The 24,785-nt window shown below is 53.7% G+C and overlaps 1 protein-coding gene across 1 annotated transcript in view; it reads right to left on the bottom strand.

The window, feature by feature from the left end:
• The window catches only part of AHRR (aryl-hydrocarbon receptor repressor), a gene marked incomplete at its 5' end in the record, with an annotated part of 76,689 nt that extends 52,150 nt beyond the window's left edge, over positions 1–24,539 (bottom strand). Inside the window, 2 exons of the mRNA XM_017520494.2 lie at positions 4,685–4,791; positions 24,358–24,539. Of these exons, the coding sequence (XP_017375983.1) occupies positions 4,685–4,791; positions 24,358–24,539 (289 nt within the window). The remainder of the gene's footprint in view (positions 1–4,684; positions 4,792–24,357) is intronic.
• Positions 24,540–24,785: the final 246 nt, after the last annotated feature.

Raw genomic sequence — 24,785 nt, forward strand, 5'->3', positions numbered from 1 at the left:
AAGCAACAACTAAAAAATAAGAAAATATACACCCAAAAGCCAGTAGATAAGCTAAAATGTAATGCCAATACATATTCCCATAATCAAAGAGAGGGCAGAAAAGATGAAAGAAGGAAACAAAAATAGAAAATAATAAAGTAGTAGACTTCAAACCAATAAGATCCATGATTACTATGGGAAACTAGCAGATATAAGGAGGCATTTTACATGTATGACCAACACACATGATACATGTTCTGAACACACCAATTACAAGATGGAGATTGTCCGACTTGATTAAAAAAAAATCAAGGCCCAACTTATATACTGCCAAAAAACCCACACTTTTAATATAACAACATAAACTGGTTAGAAATAAAAGGGTGGAGTAAGATACTCCAAGCAAACATCAATCAAAAGAAAGCTGGGGGCTGGGTGTGGTGACTCACACCTCTAGTCCCAACACTTTGGGAGGCTGCAGTGGGAGGACTTCTTGAGGCCAAGAGTTCTAGGCTGTCCTGAGCAACAGTGACACCCTCATGTCTATTAAAAATAATCTTTTTAACTAGCTGGGTATGGTGGCACATGCCTGCAGTCCCAGCTACTCAAGAAACTGAGGCAGCAGGATCTCTTGAGCTCAGGAGTTTGAGGTTGCAGTGTGCTGTGATCACAGTGTTGCAGCCCAGCCTGGGCAACAGAGCAAGACCCTGTCTCTATTTAAAAAAAAAACAAAACAAAACAAAACAAAAAACCAACAAAAGAAAGAAAAGAAAGCTGGAATCGCTATTTTAGTACCAAAGTGGACTTTGAACGAGGGAAACTACCTGGAATGAAGGGGCATTTTACATACAGGGTAAATTTATGAAGAAAACATAGTAATATCCTACGTGAGTATGCACCCTCCAACAGAATTCCAAAATACCTGATGCAAAATCTGAAAGTACCAAAAAGAGAAATATAAAAATCCATAATCATACTTTAAGATGCTGACACCCTTCTCTCAGGTTGAGACTAGACAGAAAATCCAGGATAACTTGAACACAACAAGTCAATGGGATATAATTACTGTTTACAGAACACCTCACACAGTGACAGTGGAACACCTCTATTTTCCCAGTGCAATGAAACTGTCATCAAGACAGATCATATTAAAATCATCTTTAACAAATATAAAAGAATAGAAATCATTAAAAAGTATATTCTGTGACCATAAAAAAATTGAACCAGAATTCAACAGCATCAAAATACCTGGAAAATGTCCAAATATTTGTAAGTTAAATAACATAATTCAAAATAACACAAGCTGAAGAGAAAGTTCCAAGGACAGTTAGAAACTACTCTGAACTAAATGGAAATGGAAACAGAGCACATCAAAATTTGTGTGATACAGTTAAAGGTGCTTAAAGAAAATTTATAGCACTAAATGCTTACATTATAGAGTAAGAATGGTTGATTTAAAAAATCAATGATTTAAGCTTCCATCTTAAGAATCTAAATAAAAATAAAATATTTAAAATCAGGGCAAGTAGAAGGAAATAAATTACAAACAAGAAGAGTGGAAATTAATGAAATGGAAAATGGACAAATAGACAAATTCAATAATCTAAGCTTCCACTTAAAAAAAAAAAAAACTAGAAAAAGGAGAAGAAATTAAATCCAAGCCAAGCAAAGAGAAGAAAATAATAAAGATAAGAATAAGTATCAATAAAATTGAAAACAGAAAATAAAACCAACAGCTGCTTCTTTGAAAAAAAATCCAGTAAAACTGATAAACCTCTAACTCAACTGACCAAGAAATATGAGAGAAGACACAAATTACCAAGGAAATGAAAGAGGAGACATCACCACGGAACCTACAGACATGAAAAGATGACACACGAATGCAAAGAAGCAGATGAAAAGGTCCACATCACGGCTAGTCACAGGCGAATCCAAACTAAAACCCTAACAAGATCCCAGTATTAAAATGGCTTTGACAACAGTCACACCAAGTGCAAAAACAAAGATACCGGGCAACCGAAACACTCACTCACTGCTGGGGGGTAAGAGTCACAAACATGCTTACTAGTCATGAAACGGAGACCTATGCGCACAGAAACGCCTGCATGTGAATGTCTACTGCAGCTCTAGTCATAAACACCAAAACCTAGAAACAACCCAAATATCCCTCAACAGTTGAATGGCACGTGGTGCCCGTCCATACTTCATCAATAACAAGAAACAAAGCAGCGGCCTGCAGTAATAAGAAACCAGCTGGCGACCCGGGGCACCGTGGGCGAACCTCAACGGCACTGTGCTGAGTGAAACCGGCCTCCAAAGGCCACGCGTGTGACTCTGTGTGCAGGACACCCAGAGAGACGCACAGGAGACGCTGCAGGGACGGAGCACACATGGTCGCAGCCACGGGCAGGGGGCTGTGACTGCGGACAGCAGCAGAGGGGAAACGTCTGGGGACGGGCGGGCTCTGGATCTTCATGACGGTGGCACTCACATCCCATGGAATACCCGAAAGAATGAATTTTAGTGCATGCAGATTTTTAAGTAAGTGTTGGAAAATGCACCCTGCATTACCACACACTTGATTTTAACTATATTAGTACCAGTTAAGTTAAGCAGTCAGTGACGGCACCCTATCCAGAGACAGCTCATGTCCGTGGCTCCAGTGAGTCACAATAAACACAACAGCCCTGTAGCCCACCTACAAATCAGAAGGAAAACCTAGTAGCTCTGACTCTATCATGCAGGGAGCTTGAGGCCTACTCTAGGTGCTCACCTGCTGTATCCCCAGAATCCCTGGACCCTCCTCCTGGTTTCTCTCTGTAGTCTCCCACCTCTCCCCATCCCTCCACCCTCCCACCCCAGCACCGGCCGAGAGGTGCAGCAGGGTCACCGCAGGCTGTGACCGTCTGTCTTGGCTTCGCTGGGGAAGGCCGGGGGCTTGGAGTCCAAGACCCGATGAACTCAGGACAAAGAAACACCGGGTCCAGACAACATTCTCAGGGGTCGTTTCTAAATTGCTACTAAAGTCTCTCTGAACATGCGGAGCATCTAAAATATGAAGCGCTGGGTTCAGCTCAGCCCCACAGGGCACCTGGAGGCTCCAGTCCTTAACTTCCTCATCTTAAATCAACAGACCACGGCCACAGGCGCTCTGAAGCCTGTGCCAGCTCAGGGCTGTTTCTGGATTTAGGGTGCCCTGCCGTAAACCTCTCCTGTTCTGTTCTTCAGTTTATTGTGAAGAGATTGAAGATTAGAAGTAAACACTGGAATTTGCTGGTTTTGTTGCTTGCTTTGCTTATTTTGCCCAACTTGAATATTTTTAAGCTTCAAAAAGAGCATATAACCCCCTTCACTGCCCTGGCAATGCTGTGAGGATCCCTAACCCTAACCCTCACCCTAACCCTACTGGTTGCAATCTAAGCAAACTTCCAGAACTTCCGTGGGCCAGAGGACATGAACCAGATGCAGTGGGTGGAGACTTTGGGAACTGCTCACCCTCCTGCAAACCAGCGGGTATGACCAGTGCTCTGGCCAGGCAGGGGGGTCGGGCTGGGCAGCAGGAGGGCCACAGGGCCCGGAGCAGACGGGCGGACTGCGACCCCCAGCCTCCATGCCTCTTCCAAAGTCTCCTTGGAGAGTCCCCCCTCAGGGGTAGCTCCCAAATATCCCACGCAGCTGGGAGCAGGGCAGGAAGTCCACAGCAGGGAACCAGGCCCAGGCCTCCCACCTGCAGGCTCCAGGCTTCCCAGGCCCCGGCACAGGGGCCCATCAAGGCGGGTCGGGGCAGAGCGAGCTGATGGTTGTGAACTGACCTGGAGTCACACAGGAGGACCTGGGGAGGGGCTCGGGGAGCCTCTCCCAGGCACTGGGGGTGTGAAGCTCAGAGGGGGACAGAGGCTGCTGGCTGTGGGGCAGCCTGCCACCCAGGACCCAGTGCCCTCTCAACTGGAGCAGGTTGGCTGGTGCCCTCCTGCCCCACCCAGGGGTCCTGAGTTCCGGCTGGAGCCCACCCTGTTACCTGGGAAGTGCCATGCTGCCCCCACCTCCTCCCTGTAAGCCCACCAGCCCCGTCCTGGGACCACCCAGGGCCCATGTCTCTCTGGCCACTGGTGGAGGCAGCAACCCCCTTCATCTTCAGAACAGTGACTGGATTCAACCCAGAGGGCTCCATGCCACCATCTTACCTTGTTTGGGAAAATGGTCCGCAGTCTCCCCTCCCAGAGGGGTAACAGGCCCCGAGTCACAGGCAAGGGAAAACCCAGCACTTCAGAGACGAGGGAAGGGGGAGATGTGGTGAAAAACACCCCCCATGGAACTTCCTGCCCAGGCCCACAGCTTCCAGGCTGTCACACAGGCCACCGAGATTGAAACCACACCAGGGAAGTCCAGTGCAGACTTTGCCAAATCCTTCATTTTGGGGAAAAAGGCTTAATTTTGCACAAGGTTCTCTCACTGACACGCAGGAGCAGAGTGTGCAGCATGCGGGTGATTTTCTGAAGCGGCACACGGGGCCGTGAGCTCTCAGGCTGCCCTTTCTGTCCCAGCCCATGGGGCTCACACCGGAGGCGGACCCTGACCCAGGACACCCTTCTTCAACACATTTTGGAGCCTACGCTTCTTGATCATTACAAACGTCACAACCTAAGGGCCTCCTGACACTGAGCACCAAGTGTGACACGTCCCGGGAACCCAGGGTGGCACTCACCTCCAGCAGCAGCCTTCCCTCCAGCACCGCAGACCCTGCAGGAGGACGGCTGTCTCCAGGTGAGGGGGTGCCGGCCGCCGGCTGCCGTGAGCCCTGCTCCTGCACAGCTGTCAGAAAAGAACACACACGTCAGGCACCCCCAGCCCCGGCCTGGCCACTCGGCTTCATTGCGTCTTTCTTCTGCTTCCCACGTTCACCCCACAGTTCACGCCTGCGCCTGACACCTGGCCTGGGCGGCACTGACCCCCTGCAGGCCACACAGCATTCCCAGCACAGCCCTGAGGGTCCGAGGGGGCAGGGGCGCCGAGACGCAGGCCCCAGGTCAGCCAGGGGGCCAGGGCACACCAGGACCTGGGGGCAGAGCCCGACCTGAGAACGCTCCCACTCTGCTCCACAGAAACTGCTGTCTCCTCCTGCCCAACCCCCAGGGCTCCCACCCATCTTGGGACAAAGTCCAGCTTCCTGCCAGATCCCCCGCAGCCACCCGGGGGTCCCCACGGCCCCTCTCCTGAGACCCACCGCACTGTGGGGTGCACCCCCTTGAGGGCTGGGCCGAGGCCCCTGCGTCCACCCGGATCTTCTGTGCCCTGCACAGCCATATCACCTCTCCCTCCTGGGACCCCCGCAGCCCCTCCCTGGTGAGGAGCAGGCCTGGCCCCAGGCTTCAGGAGCTGCACAGAACACAGCAGGGCAAAGAAAGGCAGGTCCAGGGCAGCGGCATGTGCCACCCCTTTCCCGGTGACTGTGAGCAGCCCCCAAGGACACCCCCACCCCCGAGGATAAAGCAGTTTCTCCACTTTTGAGTGCAGAGCTCAGGAGGACAGACGACGCCGTTCACCTCAGCTGGCCGGGGGCTGAGTTCCAGGCCAGCACAGGTGCTCACTGCCCGCTCAGTGTCCTCATGGGAGGGACGCCCCTCCCCAGCATCTGACAGGGCAGAGGGGAGAGGCCTCCGGGCAAGCGGCTGACCCCAGTGCGTGGATGGAAGCACCCCCGCTGAGGCCGTGGGGGGCGCCTGCTGCTCCCACGTCTCCCAGATCCTCAGCTGATGCCACAGCTGGTGTCCACTCAGGCAGATGCCACTTTGCCACTGGTTCTGACCTTGAGATGGCATAAAAACTGTCACCGTGCACAGCACCTGAAGGCCAGCATGGCCGTCCTTCACAGTGGGTGGGCTGTGCTGGGATTTCCACTCAGGAGCAGGCATGGCTCAGCCCAGGATCCACGCACTTCCATTGGTTAGGGAGACACAGCCGTTTCCAAAGCAGCCGCCTCCACCACCCTCGCTCCTCACTGGGCCAGACTTAGACTCCACCCTGATGCTCAGCAAGAGCCCGACACACAGAAAACCAAGTCTGAGGCCCACAGCCTCATCAAAAAGCACGTGTCTGCTTGTGGCCCATCCCAGTCCCCAAATGATGTGAGACTTCTGGGTATATTATCAAGAAACAGAATTAGCCCTTGAATAGAAGCTTAACCTCTCACTCAGGGTGGGCGGGACTTCCTCCCAACCTGCAGCGCAGGTGGCACTGTGTCACCTGGGAGCCTTCTGCAATGTGTGTGGCCTGAACCGCACTCCTGCTCCCGGGAATCCTCCTGGCTGCCATCAAGGCCTCCACCTGCTATTCAAAGTGGGTCACACTTTCCTCTGAGCTCTCCTCACCCCGCAGTCCCTGGGCCGGCGGCCCCCGGCCCCCAGAACCAGTGTCTGTGGTGTCCCCAGGCCCTGGTGAGCACAGCTGGGGTCTGGACGCTGGGTGAACCCGCTCCCCATCAGGCCAGGACCACTGCGTGGGAAGACCCCTCACCCTCACCGCGGAACCGACAGCTGGGCGGGGCCCGCACCCCCCACGGGAAAGGGGAGGCCACTGATTCAGAGTCTGGGGTGCCAGCTGCAGAGGGGCTGGCGAGCTGAGGTGTCCGTGGGGGGCGAGGGCCTGAGTGAGGCAGGGAGGCAGCCGGGAGCCCGGAGGCGGTGGCACCGGCGGCCTTGGGTCTAGGCCTCCCTGTCCCGCTCCCCGCCCCCCGGTCTCTGAGCCCTCCCCGCTGCCTGGACTCCCATAGCCGGTGGGAGCTGGATCTCTGCTCACTGCACGAAACGCAACAAGAAACGCCTCATTCCTTCTGCCACAAAGCAGGACTATTCTGAGGAAGCAGGAGCAGTCCACCGAGGTGGGGGCCCCCCGGGACAGGGGCGGCGGCTCCCCACCTGGAAACCCCGGCCGCCTAGCCTCCTGCGCCCCAGGCTCAGCCGGGGACCCCACGGTTCACACAACACGCTGCTCGGAAAGCCGAAGGCCCTTCTCCCAAGCGCGGACCCAAGAGGAGCCAGTGCAGGGAGGCGCCCCAAGGCCCGGGGGGAGGTTCCAGCGAGGAGGGACCCCGGCAGGCGCAGCCCCGCGAGACCCCCACCCCGCCCCGCGCCGCCCCGGGCGCTCCCGGGAGAGGCGGCCACAATCGCCTGCGCGCCCGGCCCGGGCAGCCAGACCCGCCGCAGGGGTCGCCGCGCCGGAGCCACCCCGCCCCACCCGCGAGGCGCCCCGGACCCGGGCCCGGCCTCTTCCCGGGGAGAGAAGCGCGAAGGTGCGGGGGCGGGCCCCCCAGCGTCGCGTGCCCCCCCGCGGGCGCCCACTCACTTCCCCCCACTTCCCCCGCAGCCGCCGGCACAGTCACGCGATGGGGCCTCGCGTGCGAGCAGCATCCCCGCCCCCGCCCTCCTGGGCAGGCCGCCAGGAGCCCCGGGAGCGCCAGGCGCGCGGCAGGGAGGGGGTGCTGGGGTCCGGGGCTCCGGGTGCACACGAGGCGAGGGGGGGACCAGGCCACCGCCCCCCCAGATCCCCCTTCCCTCCCTGCGCCTGGGGCTCCCACCTGAGGGTCTGCCCGCAGGGAGCCCCCATCCCCCACCTCTCCAGCCCAGTCTCCTCCTCTGTGATGTGGGGAGACCCATATGCCACCACCACGGTTGCCAGTGGTGAGGGGACGGGGAGGAAGGGAGCTGGGAGCAGGGGTCCTTCCTGGGCACTGGTGAGAAGGGTGGCCTACCGCGGCAACCCTCACAAGGCACAGGAGGAGGGGCCACAGGCTCAGGGCGGGAGCATCTCTGTGCCCCCAGGACCTAATTGGCCAACCTGTCCCCTGCCTCCCAGCCACCGTCCAGCCTGCTGGTCCTGCAGCGTCTGCAGAGAGAGGGTCTGGCCAGGGCCACTCCCAGGGCCCACCCCGAGGCAGCGAGACGCTGGAGGGCTGCATGTCAGATCAGACAGGGCACAGGGCAGGGCAGGCCACCCCCTCAGAGGTGAACAGGCCGCACTGCTGGGCCTGAACCCGGATCTGAAGCCTGGGCACCCTCCGTGTCCTGCCAGCAACTGCTCAACTCTGAAACGGAGGTGGGGGACTCTGACAACTGCGTGGAACCTCTGCCACGTTGGAGATTCTCAGGGCCATCCTCAGCTCTCCGCCCACAGCTGCAGAGTTCACTGCAGCCAAGAAGAGGCGCGTTTGGAATAGAGAGAATGTGAGGTCAGCACCCAGGTTGCACAGCAGGGCTGGAGGCAGAGTGGGAGGCTCAGGCATCCCACAGGTGCCCCTGCCTCCTGCTAAGGCCCTCCATTTCTTCTCCCAGAGGAGACTCAGACCAAGCTGTCACCGGTAACCCAAGGCCACCCCACCTGGCCCCCACCGCGGGCACCTGGCCCTGTGACTCGGTCTGACCCCCTGTCCCTGGTGAAAGAGGAGCCAGAAGACAGGTCCAGCTCTGGGTCTGGGCGATGCTGTGATGCCCAGAAACACAGCCACGTTGCTCCCAGCCCCCTGAAGCCAATTCCCTGGTAGGGGCGGGGAAGGCGGTACAGATGGAGGGTAGGAGGTTGGCCCTGCGGCTGCCCAGCCTTGGCCCTGCCGTTGATCACGCACCCCAGCCCTGTGCAGCTACCGCAGCAGAAGTTTCCTGCTGTGTGCAGGGCTGAGTAAGGTCCATTTCTGACCTTCAGTGCCGGATAGGGAGCTGGACCCCTGGGGGAGCTGAAAAGAGGATGGGAAGGAGAGATGAAGAAACCGAGGAAACAGAACTGGGGAAGGGGGCAGAAGAGACGTCCCTTTGTCCTTCACCCAAACCACAGCCTGGACCCGGCAGCCGCACCGGTTCTCAGGTCTCCTCTGACCCACCCAAGAGCAGACAGGGCCCAGGCTGGATTTGGGGCAGGTGACAGTCAGGATCCCAGCACCTTGGCTGGGAAGGAGGACACGCCTCCGTGAGGCCCCAGCCCACAGTAACACGATCCCCTGTCTGTAGTCAGGGAGCTGGGCCCAGAAGCCGAAGCAGCAGGGGTGGCCCCCAGCCCACCCCAGACCCAGGGGAGGAGGGAAGGCGCCAAGGGGCTGTGTGCTGAGCAGCACCACTGCTTCCTATCCAGGAAGCCTGGAGGAGGGGCTCGGCCAGCAAAAACTCTGCGGCTTCCTTCCTGTGAGGGCTGGAACATGGATGCTTCGTGGGGGTCCCTATCGGCAGGACTGACCCCACCTCTCTGCAGAACACTCGGCATGGCCTGAGTGGTGAAAGCACCAAACGAGAGGAAGGCCCGGGATCCCTGTCCGTCATTTTCACCCAGCCCTTAGCAGGCACATCGACCCTAAGCATCCTCGTTGGAAGGGACAGAGCTCCAGAGACAGGGGCATAAGGGAGAGAGCAGCAGGGGGCCCCAGGCAGACTGGGCTTAGGACTCCCTCTAGGGAATCTTCCTAAGTAAAGCTGCCTGACAGTCTGCAGCTCCTGGGAGCATTCCACCGCACAGGGGTTCCACAGCGACCATGGGGGTCAGTTCCACAGTCCTGGAAGGACAGTCAGAGCCATCTTGTGAGTCCAGGACAGGTGGGTCCAGGACAGGTGGGTCCAGGACAGGTGGGCCCAGGACAGGTGGACCCAGGACAGGTGGGTCCAGGACAGGAGGGTCCAGGACAGGTGGGTCCAGGACAGGTGGACCCAGGACAGGCGGGTCTAGGACAAGGGGGTCTAGGACAGATGGGGGTCCAGGACAGGTGGGCCCGGGACAGGTGGGTCCGGGACAGGTGGACCCGGGACAGGTGGGTCTAGGACAGGTGGGCCCAGGACAGGCAGGTCCAGGACAGGCGGGTCCAGGACAGGCGGGTCCAGGACAGGCGGGTCCAGGACAGGTGGGGCTCCCATTTGAACCCATGGGCTTGGTGAAGCCGGTGGTCCTCCCCAGTGTGGCTGGGCACCGACCAGTCCACAGGGGCCCTGGAGAGAGCTAGGCAGGAGCTGTCGCCCCTTTTCCTGACTCATGACGAGCCAGATCTGCTCGCCTCCCCTTCTCTGGCCCCGGGCTGGAACAGACGCCAGCACCCGGCCCTCGGGCCTCTGGGCTTAGACTGAACTGTACCTCGCCCGTCCTGGGTCTCCAGCTGGCAGCTGTCTGAGCCACCTCCTCATAATAAACCTCCCTGTATCTGGTTCTGTTTTTCTGCGGAGCCCTGACTGACATGCCCCGTGAAGCCTGGCCTGAGGTCGGCCGAGAGCTCCACACCAGGCCTGGCCTCCGTGCTTGGGGTGCCTCCAAGGCAGCCCTCCTCTGGGCCACTTCCTCCTCCAGCCATCCAGGGAGTGATGGGAACGTGCCTCGCTCCTCCGTGGGCGCCCCCCGACACCTGCACCTTTTCATGGGCTGCCCCCTCCACCCCACACTGTCACCCATGCCTTCCCAAGAGCTGTCCCCCAATCACCCATATCTTCCCACCAGCTGCCCCTCCCCTCCACACTGTCACCCGTGTTTCCCGAGAGCTGCCTCCACCCCATCATCCACACCTTCCTGTGGGCTGTCACCCCATCACCCCGTACTGTCACCCGTGCCTTCCCAAGAAGCACCCACAGCTACCCATGGGCTGTCCACCCCACCCCCATCACCTGTACCTTCCCATGGGCTGCCCCTCCACCCCACAATGTCACCCGTGCCTTCCCAAGAGCTGTCACCCACCACTCACATCTCCCCATGGGCTGTTCCCCCCACCCCATCACCACACTTTCCCCTGGGCTGCTCCCTTCAGCATGCCACCTACCTGGGGCTTCACCCACTGTGAGACTCTGAGGGTCCTGGGGGTGGCAGATGACCTCAGTGAAAGTTCCCCTTGAACCTGATTTCACTTGCCCCTGTTCCCAGCTCAGGCTCCCTCCTGAGGGGCCCTCAAGGCGCCTCTCCCCTCCGGGAGTTGGATCCAACCCTCCCCTGATGGCTGCTGTCCCCAGAATTGCCTGACATGTCTGTGGATCCAGGAAACGCGGCACAATCCTAACAAGGGGACTAAATGACCAGGGCTTCCATCGAGGGCCCAGGGGGATGGGGCAGCACTCTCAGAGCCAAGACGTTCCCGGGGGGCACCCCTGACCCCAACTCCCACACCCCAACTGTTTCTACAAATGCCTTTGCAAGTTTTACGTCAGATTAGGGGACCACAGCCTCTGGGTTTTCAAACTTTCAAAGCATTCAAACTCTCCCTTCCTTCACTTCTCAAGAACTGGATGACACACTGTTTTGTTTTGAAGATGAACTGAAATATGTATATTCTGGAAGAAAATGTCATTTAGTGATTCTTGATGGCTGTGAATTCTATTTGCAAAGGAAACCCCTTACCACCCAGCTACCTTCTGAACAGGGGTGCTCTGCACCTGGACACACAGAATTCTGTCCCAGCTTCTGCACAGGAAAGGTTTAGAGGAGACATTGGGACGGTCACCCAGGGGCTGCCTGTACCAGAGCGTGGGGACAAGCACAGCTCTCCCCAGTGGCCCAGGAGGCATCAGGAGCACCCAGGCAGGCGACAAAGGCTCAGAGCGAAGCCAGTGCCCACAGAGGGAGCCCCAGGAGCCAGGCCCCGCTCGTGCTGTGGGAGGCCTCTGCTCCTGAGGCGGCTGTGCCGTGTGCTTGCCTCACTGTAGGTCCGTTCATCCGCGAGGAACACATGCCCAGCCTTGCAAAACAGGCAAGTCCACCCTGTGGGACAAAGCTGTGCCTTCAGGCTGTGGGCGGGAGGGGACCAGCACAGCGAGAGTCCTGGAGAGCCCTCAGGTGTCCCAGAAAACACCAGTCACCAGGTTGGGGGTTAAGATGATGCCTGGGAAGAGGGAGGGCGTGAGGAAGAGTAGGAGAAGCGGACGACCGCCATGTGGCTCCTGACACATGGGCAGGCATCATCTAGCAGCCTGAGGGAAAGCATTCGAGGTGCTCACTGAGGGCAGACAGGAGCAGCAGGTGAGGAGGGGTCCTAGCAGGTGGGTGCTGGGTGGGCGGGTGTCCTTCCAAAATCCTTAGTTACAGCTTATGGGGCAGAGGGGGTTAAAAATGCCCTTCAAAGCCCCAAATTCCCTTACACAAGAAAAAACATCAGGAGTATAAATAAACACGCTCATTTCACACAGACACGATATTTATAAAACGGGGGCACCCCTAGGACATATACCGCATCGAGTCGTTGAATTTCCCATAGCAAGAATTTCCAGATTTTTCAAAAAGCACCAGAGAACTTTAGAGATTTCACACTTCCATACAGTGCAAAAAGAACCACAAAAAAATGCATTTCCTCTGAGCCAGTGAAGACCGGGGAGGCGGCAGCTGGCAGTGCCCACAAGTTTCTCTGGTCAAGAGAATGTGCCTCTAACCACTTTCTGAGATCACAGAAGCCGGGGGCCTCGGGGGGGCTCTGCGGTCACCAGAGTCACACGCTCATCCTGCAGAGAAAACACAGCCTGGCCTTGGAACCCCGTGTTATCATGGAAGATGCAACCAAAAATAGCTCTTTGGGGAAAAAAGAATACTTGCACACATTGCAAATCCATATTCTCTTCATGATGCGAAACATCTGCTAGAAGCAACGGTTTGGGCATTCTCGTTACACTTCAACTTACTAAGGAAAAGCACACCAGGGCCACGCCGAGGGTTCAAGAAACTTTTTGTAAAACAAAACCCAAAAACCTGTGCTGGTGTCATTTAACAAATATCCAGCTAATCAGCACGGGGTTCACAGGTGTACAGATGAGTGAGCAGGCCACGTCGCAGGCCACTAACCCTGTGTGGCCGTAGCCAGAGAGCGCCCTGGCCCTCGCACTCAGGCAGGAAACAGTGCCGCGCTGCACACCCAGGGAGCCTTCATGAGCAGCCCCACTGGCCTCTCCCACCGCGGGCAAGGGGGCCGAGCCCTCGCTGAGTCGTCTGCCATCTACCCACAGGTATGGATAGATGCTTGTCAACGTTCACGTCAATGAGGAGTGCCAGCTCAGCTGTCAGACAGCTTCTCTGATTTATTTATAAGTAATGAATTTGTAAGTACATTTATGAAGTTATGTAGCCATGAATTTACGACTAACACCCACATGGAGCTGACCTGCCTGAGTCACCACTGCCTTCACTGTCCTCACACTCCCTGCAGGCGGCCGGCGGCCGTGAGACCTGCGACATTCACCATCAACAGATGCAGACCGAATTTCATAAGTCTCAGGGCCTGCGGTGCCCACATGCATGGGGCCGTGAAGAACGTGGGCCCTTGTTCGCCCATGTGGTCATCCACATCTTCAGCATCTGCCATTGCCAACCCCTGTCCTGGGCATACAACAGAGAAGGGGGGACAGAACCCAGCAACACACGAGTTAAGCACTAGGAGAGAATCGGGGGCGGGGGGTGGCGGGCGGTGTCAGGTCAGAGGGGCAGAGGCTGCGATGTTAAAGGGGAGGCTGGGGAAGGTCTCCTGAGGGGTGAAGATAAGAAGCCCCCCAGGAGGCCATGGCATTCAAAAGCTACAGGTGCACCAGGCCTCGAATGCCGCTCCCAGCAAGGCCCACGTGGCGTCACTGCCTGGTGCTGCCACATCCAAGATCCCAGGCTGGCCCGTCTGGTTCCCACGGCCACCACTGCCGACTCCTGTGTGCCCCGACCGTGCACTGTGGCTCAGACCCTGTCTGTGGAGGCAGGGAGGTCATGATGGACAGTGAAGAAGGTGGTTATTCTTATATTTCTCTTTTTTTTTTTTTTTTTTGAGACAGAGTCTTGCTGTGACACCAGGCTGGAGTGCAGCTGCACAATCTTGGCTCACTGCAACCTCCGCATCCGGCTCAAGTGATTCTTCTGCCTCAGCCACCCGAGTAGCTGGGGCTACAAGCAGGCACCACCACGCCCAGCTAACTTTTGTATTTTTTAGCAGAGACAGGGTTTCACCATGTTGGCCAGGATGGTCTCGATCTCGTGACCTCATGATCTGCCCACCTCGGCCTCCGAAAGTGCTGGGATTACAGGTGTGAGCCACCGCGCCCAGTCAGTTATTCTTATATTTCTCTTTGCAAAAGGCTCAGCTGCCCAAAATGCCAAGTGCTCCTAAAAGCACTAAGACGTGACTTGCCTCACAGACATACAAATGCGCACCATGCTGTCCCACATCTGGCTATGCTGAGGGCCCACAGCATGCCCGTGACCCCCCGTTCTCCCCCTGCCTCCCTGGACACTTGCTCTTCCCCCCAGCTCCTGGTGCGCGGGAGAAGCCAGGGCTCTGCTGCTACCCACCAAGGACTCACTTCGGGGCTCATATAAACACCCGGCAACTTCTCCATTCTAGGTTTCCTTGTTCCTCCTGTTCACGTTTTGAGACAGTATCAAACTTACAGAAAAGCTGTAAGAATAACAACATAGAACCCCCAGATGCCCCTTGCCCACGGGTGCTGCTGAGTTTCACCAGTGTCCCAATAACATCCTTTTAGCCAAGGCGGTGCCATTGCCACGCCGCCTTAGTCCCTGCCACCTCTCCATGCCTTCCAGCATCTCTTTGGCTTTCATGGCCTTCCGGATTTTTCGGAGATGACAGCTGAGTTATTGTGCAGACTGCCCTTCAGTGGGTCTGTCTAGTGCTTCCTTGTGATGAGACCAAAGTTACGCACCTCCAGCTGGAGTATCAACAAAGCAATGCTGTGCTCCACCCACATACCCTATTGTGTGGTGCAGATGTTGGCTTGTTCCACTATTGGCAGGGTCAGAGAGTGAATGTTGGGCTCTTCTGCTTCATAATTAATAGATATTTTGTTCAAGACTATAAAAACCCCATCTCACCCCATTTTCACCGCCAATGTTAGCACCGGTTGCTGTTTCTTGCCTGGATTATGACTGTAGTGGTCACCACATTTGATTTGTAATTCACCTCTTCTCCCTACAGTCATCTCTCTTCTTACAGTCATTAATTAGCAGCCCATTGTGAGGAAAACCCTGTCATTATTTACTTATTTATTCATTCATTTATATAAGTGTGGCCCGATAAAATCATATTTCATTTACTGGGTTACAATCCATTACTATCACTGTTCATTTTAATGCTGAAATTGTCCCAGATTTGGCCAGTGGGAGCCCATTCAAGACGGCTTCTGTGTCCTGTGACACAGCTCCATCGCTGGTGAGCACTGCCTTGCTTTCTGGCATGAGATAAGTACAAATTTACCTTGTACTTTTTCTGCTCCAGCTCTTGAAAGAGCCCCAAAAGCCTTAGTTCCTTTTAATGGCAAGAAGCATTTAGAAATCAACATCTGAATGTTAGGTGTGCTTGCTGCTGCTGGGGTGTCGCCGCTCCAAAGCCCTCTCAGTGGACAGAGTGTGTATGTGTGTGGGGGGGGTGTGAATGTATACATATTTTACACACATATTCATGTCTCTCTTTATATATTGAAAACAACGACTTCACATCAATACCTCCAATTCCAATTCAACATCACAGGATTCAATAGAATGGAATTGTTTTTTCTTTACTATTTGGTAGAAATTGCTTTAAAGCTATCTGAACCTAGATTTTCTCTGTGCAAAGATTTTAAACAACTGAATCAATTTCTTTAATTGTCCTATGACTATTCAGGTTTTCTATTTCTTTTTGAGTCAGTTTTAATAAGTTATATTTTCTAAGAATTTATGTTTTCAAACTTCAAATTTATTAGCATTAATTTGTTCATAATAGTCTCCCTTTATATAACTTAATATTGCTTACTTTTTCCTTGATCGGTTTCAGCAGATCTTTGTAAAGTTTATCATTTAAAAGAACTACTTTGTATGTTTGTTTCTGTTTCATCAATATCTTCTTTTATTATTTTCTTTGACTCTCTTTTTTATTATTCTTTATCAGAACTATTTAATCAAATGCTTAGCTCATTAATATTTAGCCTTTCTTCTTTTGTATGTAAACACTTAAGGTTATTTATAAGTATTGCTTTGGCTACATCCCACACATTTTAAATATTATAAAATTACATCATGTTTTCTTCTTTGATCTATGAGTTATTTATAAGTGTGTTCATTTATTTCCAAATATAAGGGTTTTCAAATTATATTGTTATTACAGATTTCTAGTTTATTTGCATTGAGGTCCCATCATAAATTCATTATTTTGTCTTTTAAAATGTACGGAGACTTACTTTATTGGCCAATAAGGTTTCCATATATTTGTAAGTTCCATGTGGGCTTTGAACAGACGCAAATTTTGCAGTTTGGGGGTATAGTGCTTTATGTATGTCCACTAGATTAACTTTTTTTTTAACATTTTTAAATATTCTATAACCTTTATTGGCTTTTGTTTACTTCTTCTTTAAAATACTGAGTTACACTATTTAAAATATTTCTCTCTGATAATGAATTTATATATTATTCCTTATAGTTCTGTCAATATTTGCTTTATAGATTTTGAAATTATGTTACTGGAATCATAAAAATTCAAAATATATTATCTGCTTGATGAAATGAATTGTTTAATCATTGTGTAGTGATTTTCTCTATCTCTAGTGATGCTTTTTCCCCCCAAAATCAATTTTTTTACATTAATGTAGACTCATCATATTTCTTTCAGTTTATATTTCCCCAGTATGCCCTTTCCCATCCATTTACTTTCATTCCTTCTGTACCCTTAGAGTGTAGATGTGTTTTCTGTAAACAGCATATAGTAATTCACTTTAATAATCTTTATCTTTTAATTATGTTTATTCCATTTACATTTATTGTAGCTACTGATATATTTGGACTTTTGTTCCACCTCTTTTGTGTTTCTTTTTTCCCTTCCCTTTCTTGTCTTTTCCTTTTGATTGATTACATTTTCTCATTCTTTTTTCTTTCCATTAGTTTGAAATTATCCTGAAGATTTTACTATATATCAGATAACCATCCTCCAAAGTTACAACTTTTTAACTCAAGTTACCCTCTTCAAATTTATATGACATTATGACTATACACTTATTTCTCTTTTTTGAATTCTTATGTCATCATTATTATTTTACACAGTCAATGTTTGATTTGATTTGATTTACCCATATAGTCACCACCGTCTTATTCTTCATTCCCTCTTGCATCTCAAATCTTCCACCTGGAATTCTCTTCCTTCTGCATGAAGTATATCTTTAATAATTTCCTTTAATAAAGTTATCTCTGGATTCTCAGCTTCACGTAGTTTTTGGTCTCTGAGTATTCCTTAATTTCCTACCAGCACATAAATGTATTTTTAAAGGCTTAAAATATCTTCTCTTAAAGTTTTGGCTGTTATCAGTATAAGGATGACTCAGTTACATACTGGAAATGAAAGAGACTGAATTAAGTAGCAGATATTCTCCCACTAGACTCTAAATGCCAGGAAGCAAGGACCATGGCAGCTCTTTTTTAACTTGCATTAGACAGGATGTTAATACGGAACTTTTCCAGTCTGAATTTCAGCTGAGGCCCAAGACAAGAAGTGCCAATTGTTCTCATATGAAATTCTGGGTGACCTAGGTAGAGGAGGTGCGGAAGATGGATAAGTTCAAGGTTGATAGGAGGGCTTACTTGGGGGAGGGGGACTGTGCTCTCCCCACCCCACCTGCACCATGGGGGGGTTGGGCAGCCTTCTCCTCATTCCATTCCAAGAGAGGTTTCACAAGGCCTGGGAGGGCCTACTGTGTGCCTCCTGAGGCTTGTCGGAGGTACTGAGAGCTGGTGTCCCTTTTACTCTCAAGAAATCTAAAGGGCAAAAGGCAGCCGGGCTGCATGTGGAAATAACCCTAAACCCAGTGGATCCAAGCAGCACATTTCCTGTGGACCAGGTGGGGTCGTACTGCCCGAACACTGGCTTGAGATGTCTTTAGTCAGTTCCTGGAGATGTGAGGGCAGACCGTGGCAAGACACTAGAGGTACCATGGCCATCTGGGCTAAGGAAGTCAGGGTAACGGACCAGCTGGAGAAGATGTACTGCCTGTGTTGGCCAATTGTGGCAGAGACACCCTAGGGTAGGGTGGTCACTCAGGAGACCACGAGAATGCCCCAGGAGGCCCCTGGATTCCCTGCCAGCCTCATGTGCCAGCTCTCTGCCATGCCAGCCATACAGAACCTCTCCTGTCCTTACCTCTTATCCTTCTTGCTCCTCCCACCCTGGAGGGTCAGAAGCCATAGCTACCAGTTGGGGAGGACCCATGGGCCAGCAGCCTGACACCCAGCCTCCCACCTGCCACAGCACCAGGTGAGGTTAGGAAGAGGTTCACAGGAAGACATATAGAGTTTTGACTGTTTTGCTGGACCTATACTAATCACCAAGCCCAGCCTGCTTGGGCCACATTAGTGGAAGACACTGAATTACCTAGAAGGGACCAGAAAAGTCCTGAGATTATCCCAGTTTCTTCTGAGCACAGAAGGAGAATCAGTCCACAAAGGACATTTGCTGGGGCAGACATGAGAAAAACCAAAGTTGTCTTCTCTCAACCCTTCCTTCAGGAGTAAACTCAAGCACCAGGAATGAGTGAGTGAATGAGTGAATTAATGAATGAGCCCCTGCTCTTCTTGGCCAGGTTCATATTTCAGAAGCATTTAAAAGAGGTAGGAAAAGTAAAATCAGCCATAAAATAAAGGCAATCTTGCCATACAACTATAACAGTGCTTGGGAAACTATTCCTGAGGGCCTCAGGGTCAGAGGCAGGCATGGCCTCACAACATCAGGGCAGGACCAGCTGTCATCCTCTCCTGGCTCTCAAGTGCAGAGAAATATACTAAATTATTTTAAACATGTGAGTCTTTGCAGGAAACTCTCCCCAAGGGGAAGTCATCTTCCAGTGATGGAGAGGAACACGGCAAGGTGGAAAGTTGGGGCACAGACTGGAGAGCTGGAAGCCACACGAGCCACATGTGCCCATGGCCACCGCAGGACAAGAAAAGTCAAGTCCCAGACCTGCGGCCCTGCCATGGGAGCTTGCCTTAGTCTCCAGGGCTGCTATGACAAAATGATTTAAGCTACAGAAAGTTATTTTCTTGCAGTTCTGGAAACTAGAAGCCCATGATCAAGGTGCTGCCACATTCCGTTTCTGGTGAGGGCTCTCTCGTCGGCTTGCGCGCAGCCGCCTCCTCACTGCATCTTCACGTGGACTTCCTGCTGTGCTTATGGACACAGCCAGCCCTCCAGTGTCTCTTCTTATCCATGTGCTAATCCCATCAGATCAGAGCTCTGCCCTTACGACCTCATTTAACCTTAAATTTAACTTCCTTAGAGACCCCGTCTCCAGATACAGCCAGACGGGAGGCTAGGGCTTTGACATAAGAGTTTTAGGGGATATAAACATTCAGTTTATAACATTCAGTCCTAGCTTCCAAAATTTATGTCCTCACATGCAAAATACATTAATTCCATCCCAACAGCCCTGAAAGTCTTAACCCATTCCAGCATCAACTCTAAAGCCTGAAACCAAAGTTCATTTAACTACTATCTAAATCAGAAGTAAGACTCAAGGTCCAGTTTCTCCTCAGGCAGAATTGCTCTCCAGCCAAGAACCTGTGAAGCTGGACAAGCCCTGTGCTCCTAAAATACAGCAGTGAAGAGGCACAGGATGGAACTCGTGTGGTGAAAGGCAGAACACAGAAGGGAGAGACAGGAGACGGGTCCCATGCAAGTCACACAGCTGGCAAAGCAAAGCCCCTGAGACCTGGAAGCCTGGGGACAATCCTCTCTGGCTCTCTGCTCTGCCCACGGGCCCTGCCTCACCCCCAGCTCTGCAGTGGCCCCACCCTTGGAAACCCAGGAGGAGGCAGCCCTGCCCTGGGCCTGGGAGTGGCAACCTATGACCTCTGAGTCACCCCCAGTCACACTCTCCCCATTCCGGAAAGATGAAGCATGCTGGCGGCTAGAGAGGGCCACCTCCCGTCCTGTTCTCCTGCGGCCACGCTGACAGTGTCTCTGCAAGCTGGTCCCGTCCCCACTCCTGGCCTCTGCTGAGGAGGCTTCCTGGATGGACTCCTGGTTCCCGCCAGTCTCCCTGTCAAAGGGTCGTTCTGCTGCATGCAGTGTTCTGTCCAGAACATTTTCTCAGTTTCTGTAGTGTGGATAGACTGAGAATTCTCCAGATCTGCAAGTTCTGGTTCCTTTTCTCCTGACAGTTCCTTCGATGCATCTCCCCTGACGTTTCACTGTACGCAGTAAGGAGAGGCAAGGCTTCAACACTTTGCTTAGAAATCTCCCCAGCAAAACATCCCATGTCATCACTCAAGTTCCACTTTCCACAACGTCCTTGCCATTTTATAACAAGAGTCACTTTCCTCACATTTCCAGGGCACGTTCCTCACCAGCGTCGGCTTTCACGTTCACGCTTCCACCAGCGTTCTGTTCACGGGATGCGTGTGTTTTCTACGCCCACAGCCGCTGTCCCTGCAACGCTTTTCTCCCAGAGCCCCCACCAACAATGGCTTTAACACCCACGGTCCTACCAACAACCACTTCACAGCCATCGGGGCTCTTTCTAGGGCCCGCCTCAAAACTCCTCCAGCCGCCACCCGTCAGCCAGCTCCAAGCCACTTCCACATTCTTAGGTATGTGGTAGGTGGTGCAGGGCACCCCACTTCTCTGCGCGGGCTGCTTATAATAAAACACCACCGCCTGGGGGCTTCAACAACAGGAATCAGCTTTCCCACGGTTGTGGAACTAAACGCCCGTCATCAGGATGCAGCTGGTTCGGCTCTGGCGAGGGTCGTCTTTCCGGCTTGCAGACAGCCGCCCTCTCCCTGTTATGTCCCGGCCTTTCTCTGGGGCGTGTTCAGCACAGGGTGAGAGACGGTTCCCTTAGGTCTCCTTTTGGAGAACCCTGGTCGTATCAGATCGGGCCACATCCTCACAACGTTGTTTAACCTTAATTTCTTCCTAAGAGGCCCATCTGCAAATACAGCCACACTGGGAACTAGGGTTTCACTGTATGAATGGGTGAAGGGGCGAGACAGACTCCAGTCCGTAAGACCATCGTCAAGGAAAAGGCAGATCTTCGCTGGACGCTGAAGATCAGCGTGATTTGGTTTAGGGACACGTAACTTCAGGCCTGGGTTTACAGGGTCACTCACGGTCTCAGGGAGCACGGAACTTTTCACTTCTAGCAGCCGTGGATTCCGCAGCTCCAGACCCCAGGAGCCCTCATTGCGCTGTGGGGCCTGTTCTTGCCCACCCATGTGGGGTGAAGCGGATGGGCACACTCAGCCCAGATGGGTTTTGGAGCCAGGATGGACACAGGTGTGCAGTGAAGCACGGCGGACGCAAAGCAACGAGAGGGCCCTCGGTGCCGCTGCGGGTGATGAGCCGGAGGAGCAGGGAGCAGAGGCATCCTGACGGGAAAATCCCCAGGCTTCCAGAGCAAGGTGTGCTGCCTGCTCTCCGCCCTGTGTGGTCTCTGGGACTGTTCTACTCCGCACTTCTGTCCACAGCAACAAGAACGCGCACCTCCGTGCCCCGCCAGCGCTCCCGTCCCCATGTGTGGAGGCGAACACAGCTGCGTGCCAGGCTTGGGTAGGCTCCACGCCTGAGGGTCTCCACTGCCGGGCACTCTTAGCCATTGACTGCAGGGGTCCTGCGAAACGAGCGCCCCCAGGGAGCTCTGGGAGGGTGGCCTGACCCACAGCTGGCCTTCAGCCCCCAAGGCGGGGCTTCTGGACCCTTCCCAGCCAGGGTTAGGGTCCCACGTCCCAGGCTGTGACCCGTACTGGGCCTAGAAGGGGCCCAGCTCCCCTCCCTGCCCACAACAGGAGGTCAGAGGGCACTCTCAAGATGGCAGCGTGACTGTCTCCTCCACACCACCTCCCTCCCTCCCTCTCCTGTGCCTGACTTCCCCTGGTGCGAATAGGGAATCGCCAAGAGTGGAAAATGCTTACCTTAACAGTCGCCCAGGAGAAGGGAAGAAGCAGAGGGTCTTATAATTTGAAGTGCCAGTCAACAAACAAAAATAAAACAAACCCACTGCATTCCAGAAATCCACGAAGGAAAACATTAACATCACAAGCAAATGCTCAGGCCATCATCACCCTTTGAGGTGAAAGTTTTTTTTCATATCCTTCCCAAAGGCAACTTTTTATGGCAGCCTTAGTGAAATTGGCTTACCCATCTCTAAGCCAGGAGGCATAGTTTAAGATCCAACTTTCATAGCCCGACTTGCTTCTAATTACACAGTGGAAATGACTTCAGAAAGGTTTTTACAATTTCCTCTAACATGTACAGCCTGAAGGGGATCACAAAATTCACAATCCTTGGTAGCAAAATCAAGAAGTTGGCCAGGTGTGGTGGCTCATGCCTGTAATCCCAGCTACTTGGGAGGCTGGGGCAGGAGAATTGGTTGAACCTGGAAGATGGAGGTTGCAGTGAGCCAAGATCATGCCATTGTACTCAGCCTGGGCAACAGAATATGACTCTGTCTCAAAATTTTTTAAAAAAAGCAAAAAAGAAAAATCAAGAAGTTGATTGTGTTCCCTGACTGTGAAAGCTGCAGCACTCTCATAAGCCAGCAGCCTCCTGAGAGTCACTGCAGCTGTAGCAGAGGTGGATGCCTCCCAGCAGGGCAGCAAGAGACATGCGGGGCCCTGTGCAGGACGGCCATCCAGTGCCATCACCCGGGCTTGGGGTGGGCAGCAGGATGGGAAGCTCACTCGCTGGCAGGTTAAGAGGAACCAGGTGTCCAAACTTGCTGGAAACATCAGCATCGAAGACTTTCTGAGGCTAAGCCCTGGCCTGGCTGGGCGCAGCGGGACCTGCGCAGATGGAAATGACCTGGCCTCTCCTCCCACCTCCCAGCCAGAAGGTGAGGCTGTGCCGTGTCCGTGGGAGGACGGCAGACACATCAGGTCTTCAGCTTGGGACGAAGCCTCCCTGCCGGCTGCCCCAGCCCTTCCTGCGCTGTCCAGACGTGGGGGCTGCCAAGCCACACTGCCCCAGCCATGAAAAGCGTGTCCCAGAAGGCAAACCCGGGAGCCTGCCCTCCATTCCACGCTGGTGCGCACCCCACCACACCAGACCACACCAACTGCACCACATCTTAATCCTCGTGGAAAAGCCGCCATCCTGCACTCACAGCAAACCCCCAGGTCTCACAGGTAAACAGTCCAACACCACCCAGCGGCCCTGGGCACCAGAGGCCCTGGCTGGGGATGAACATAAATATAAAATTAATATTTTCAGCATAAAATTAGAAAGCCTGGAACATAAAACTAAAACTTGCTGTGACCTCATCACTCAGATAAGCTCTGTTAACATTTTGTGGGGTTTGATTTTCACTGGGGCTGGGGCCGCCAGGATGCTGGGAAGACCCTCAGCGTGAGGCTGGCACCGGCAGGACACGGCGCATTATGCTGAGGTCACCGTGGCTTTCCTTCCTGTATCCCATGGACCGCATCCTTCCCTGGGGGTGTCTGAGGGTACGCAGGGGCCTGCAGAGGCCCGGGCACTGAGAGCCTCTCACATGCCGAGACAGACACCCTCCCCGAGAGGAGGTCTCCACCCTGACTCAGAACTCAGAAGACGAGGTGCCGGGCACAACTGCCACGTGCTGCTGATGACACGCTTTGAATTCTAAAAGTGGTGCAATCAAACTACGTGTGGGCATGTCACCCAACACAGAAGCTGGAAGCAGCTTCTCTCCCACCCTCCCGCAATGCCAAGGCCCCACGGTCTACACCTCGAGTTCTCTGAAGAGATCCCAGCTCCCAGGGCAGCAATAACCGGAAATCTAACAAAATGCCACACTTCCAAGGACAGACAGAGCACAGGCCTGGGGAGGCCCCACCAGAGAAGCAGGAGTCCCAGAAGCCCCTCCCCACGGAGGGCAGCCCCAGTAGCTGCGTCTGGGGAGGGTCTGGCATGGGCAGGGGGAGGCACCCAGCACCCCAGGGCAGCCCCCGAGTCCTACCTCAGCCTCCTGACCATGCCCAGCCCTGCTCATCCACCAAGCCAACCCCCATTCCTGGGAGCTGGGGGCTGTGGGGAAGCCCCAGTGAGGCCTGGCAATGGGAGGAACAGCCCTAGTCCCTCCCACAGGAGCTGGGCAGCTTCAGTGAACCCAGAACCAGAGGCGTAAACTGGCCCATCCCAGCAAAGCGGGGTGAGACTCCCACCCTGAGAGTGTCGAAGACAGCCAGGGCCAGACCCGGCCCCAGGGAAAATCCACAGCCCTGCCAGCTCCCAGCCAGGGGCCAAGTCTCCAGGTGAGTCCGGGGGCACCAGGGAAAGAAGGGAGTGCACATGGTGCAGCCCATCAGACACACTTCACCAGGCCACGCAGGCCGCAGGAGGACCCTGGGGAGACCCAGCTGGACTCAGAGGAGACACAGCTGGGCACAGGTGGGATCCAGGTGGACCCAGGAGGCCTGACTCAGTGAACAGGTGGGCAGAGGTGAGACTCCTACCTTGGAAGAAGCTCTTCACCCGGAGGTAACTGACACTGAGGCGCAAGACAGAAAGCTTGTCCAGCTTGGAGATGATGTCAGGTGGGAATGGCAGCAGGCTGGCCAGGTGGTCCAACTCAGCGTTGAGGCGGTCCCGGTGCCGCTTGGAGGGGTTGGACTTCTCCACCCCCAAGGCAGGCCTCCTGTGGGGAAATGGCCTGGGTCAGATGGGCTTCTCCAGCAGAACTGTTCTCTGCAGTCACCTTACTAGGAACATCTAAGCTGCCCCCAGGATAAAAGGTGGGAAGAGGCCGAGAGCTCGCCCATGCCTCAAGATGCTGACATTAAAACCCACAGCACACACCACCAAAGTACAGCTAACCCATGCCTAAAGGGACACTAAAACCCACAGTGCACACCAGCAAAGTACAGCTAACCCGTGCCTAAAG

Source organism: Cebus imitator, unplaced genomic scaffold (assembly GCF_001604975.1).
Source record: "Cebus imitator isolate Cc_AM_T3 unplaced genomic scaffold, Cebus_imitator-1.0 Scaffold843, whole genome shotgun sequence".
Lineage (NCBI taxonomy): Eukaryota > Metazoa > Chordata > Mammalia > Primates > Cebidae > Cebus > Cebus imitator.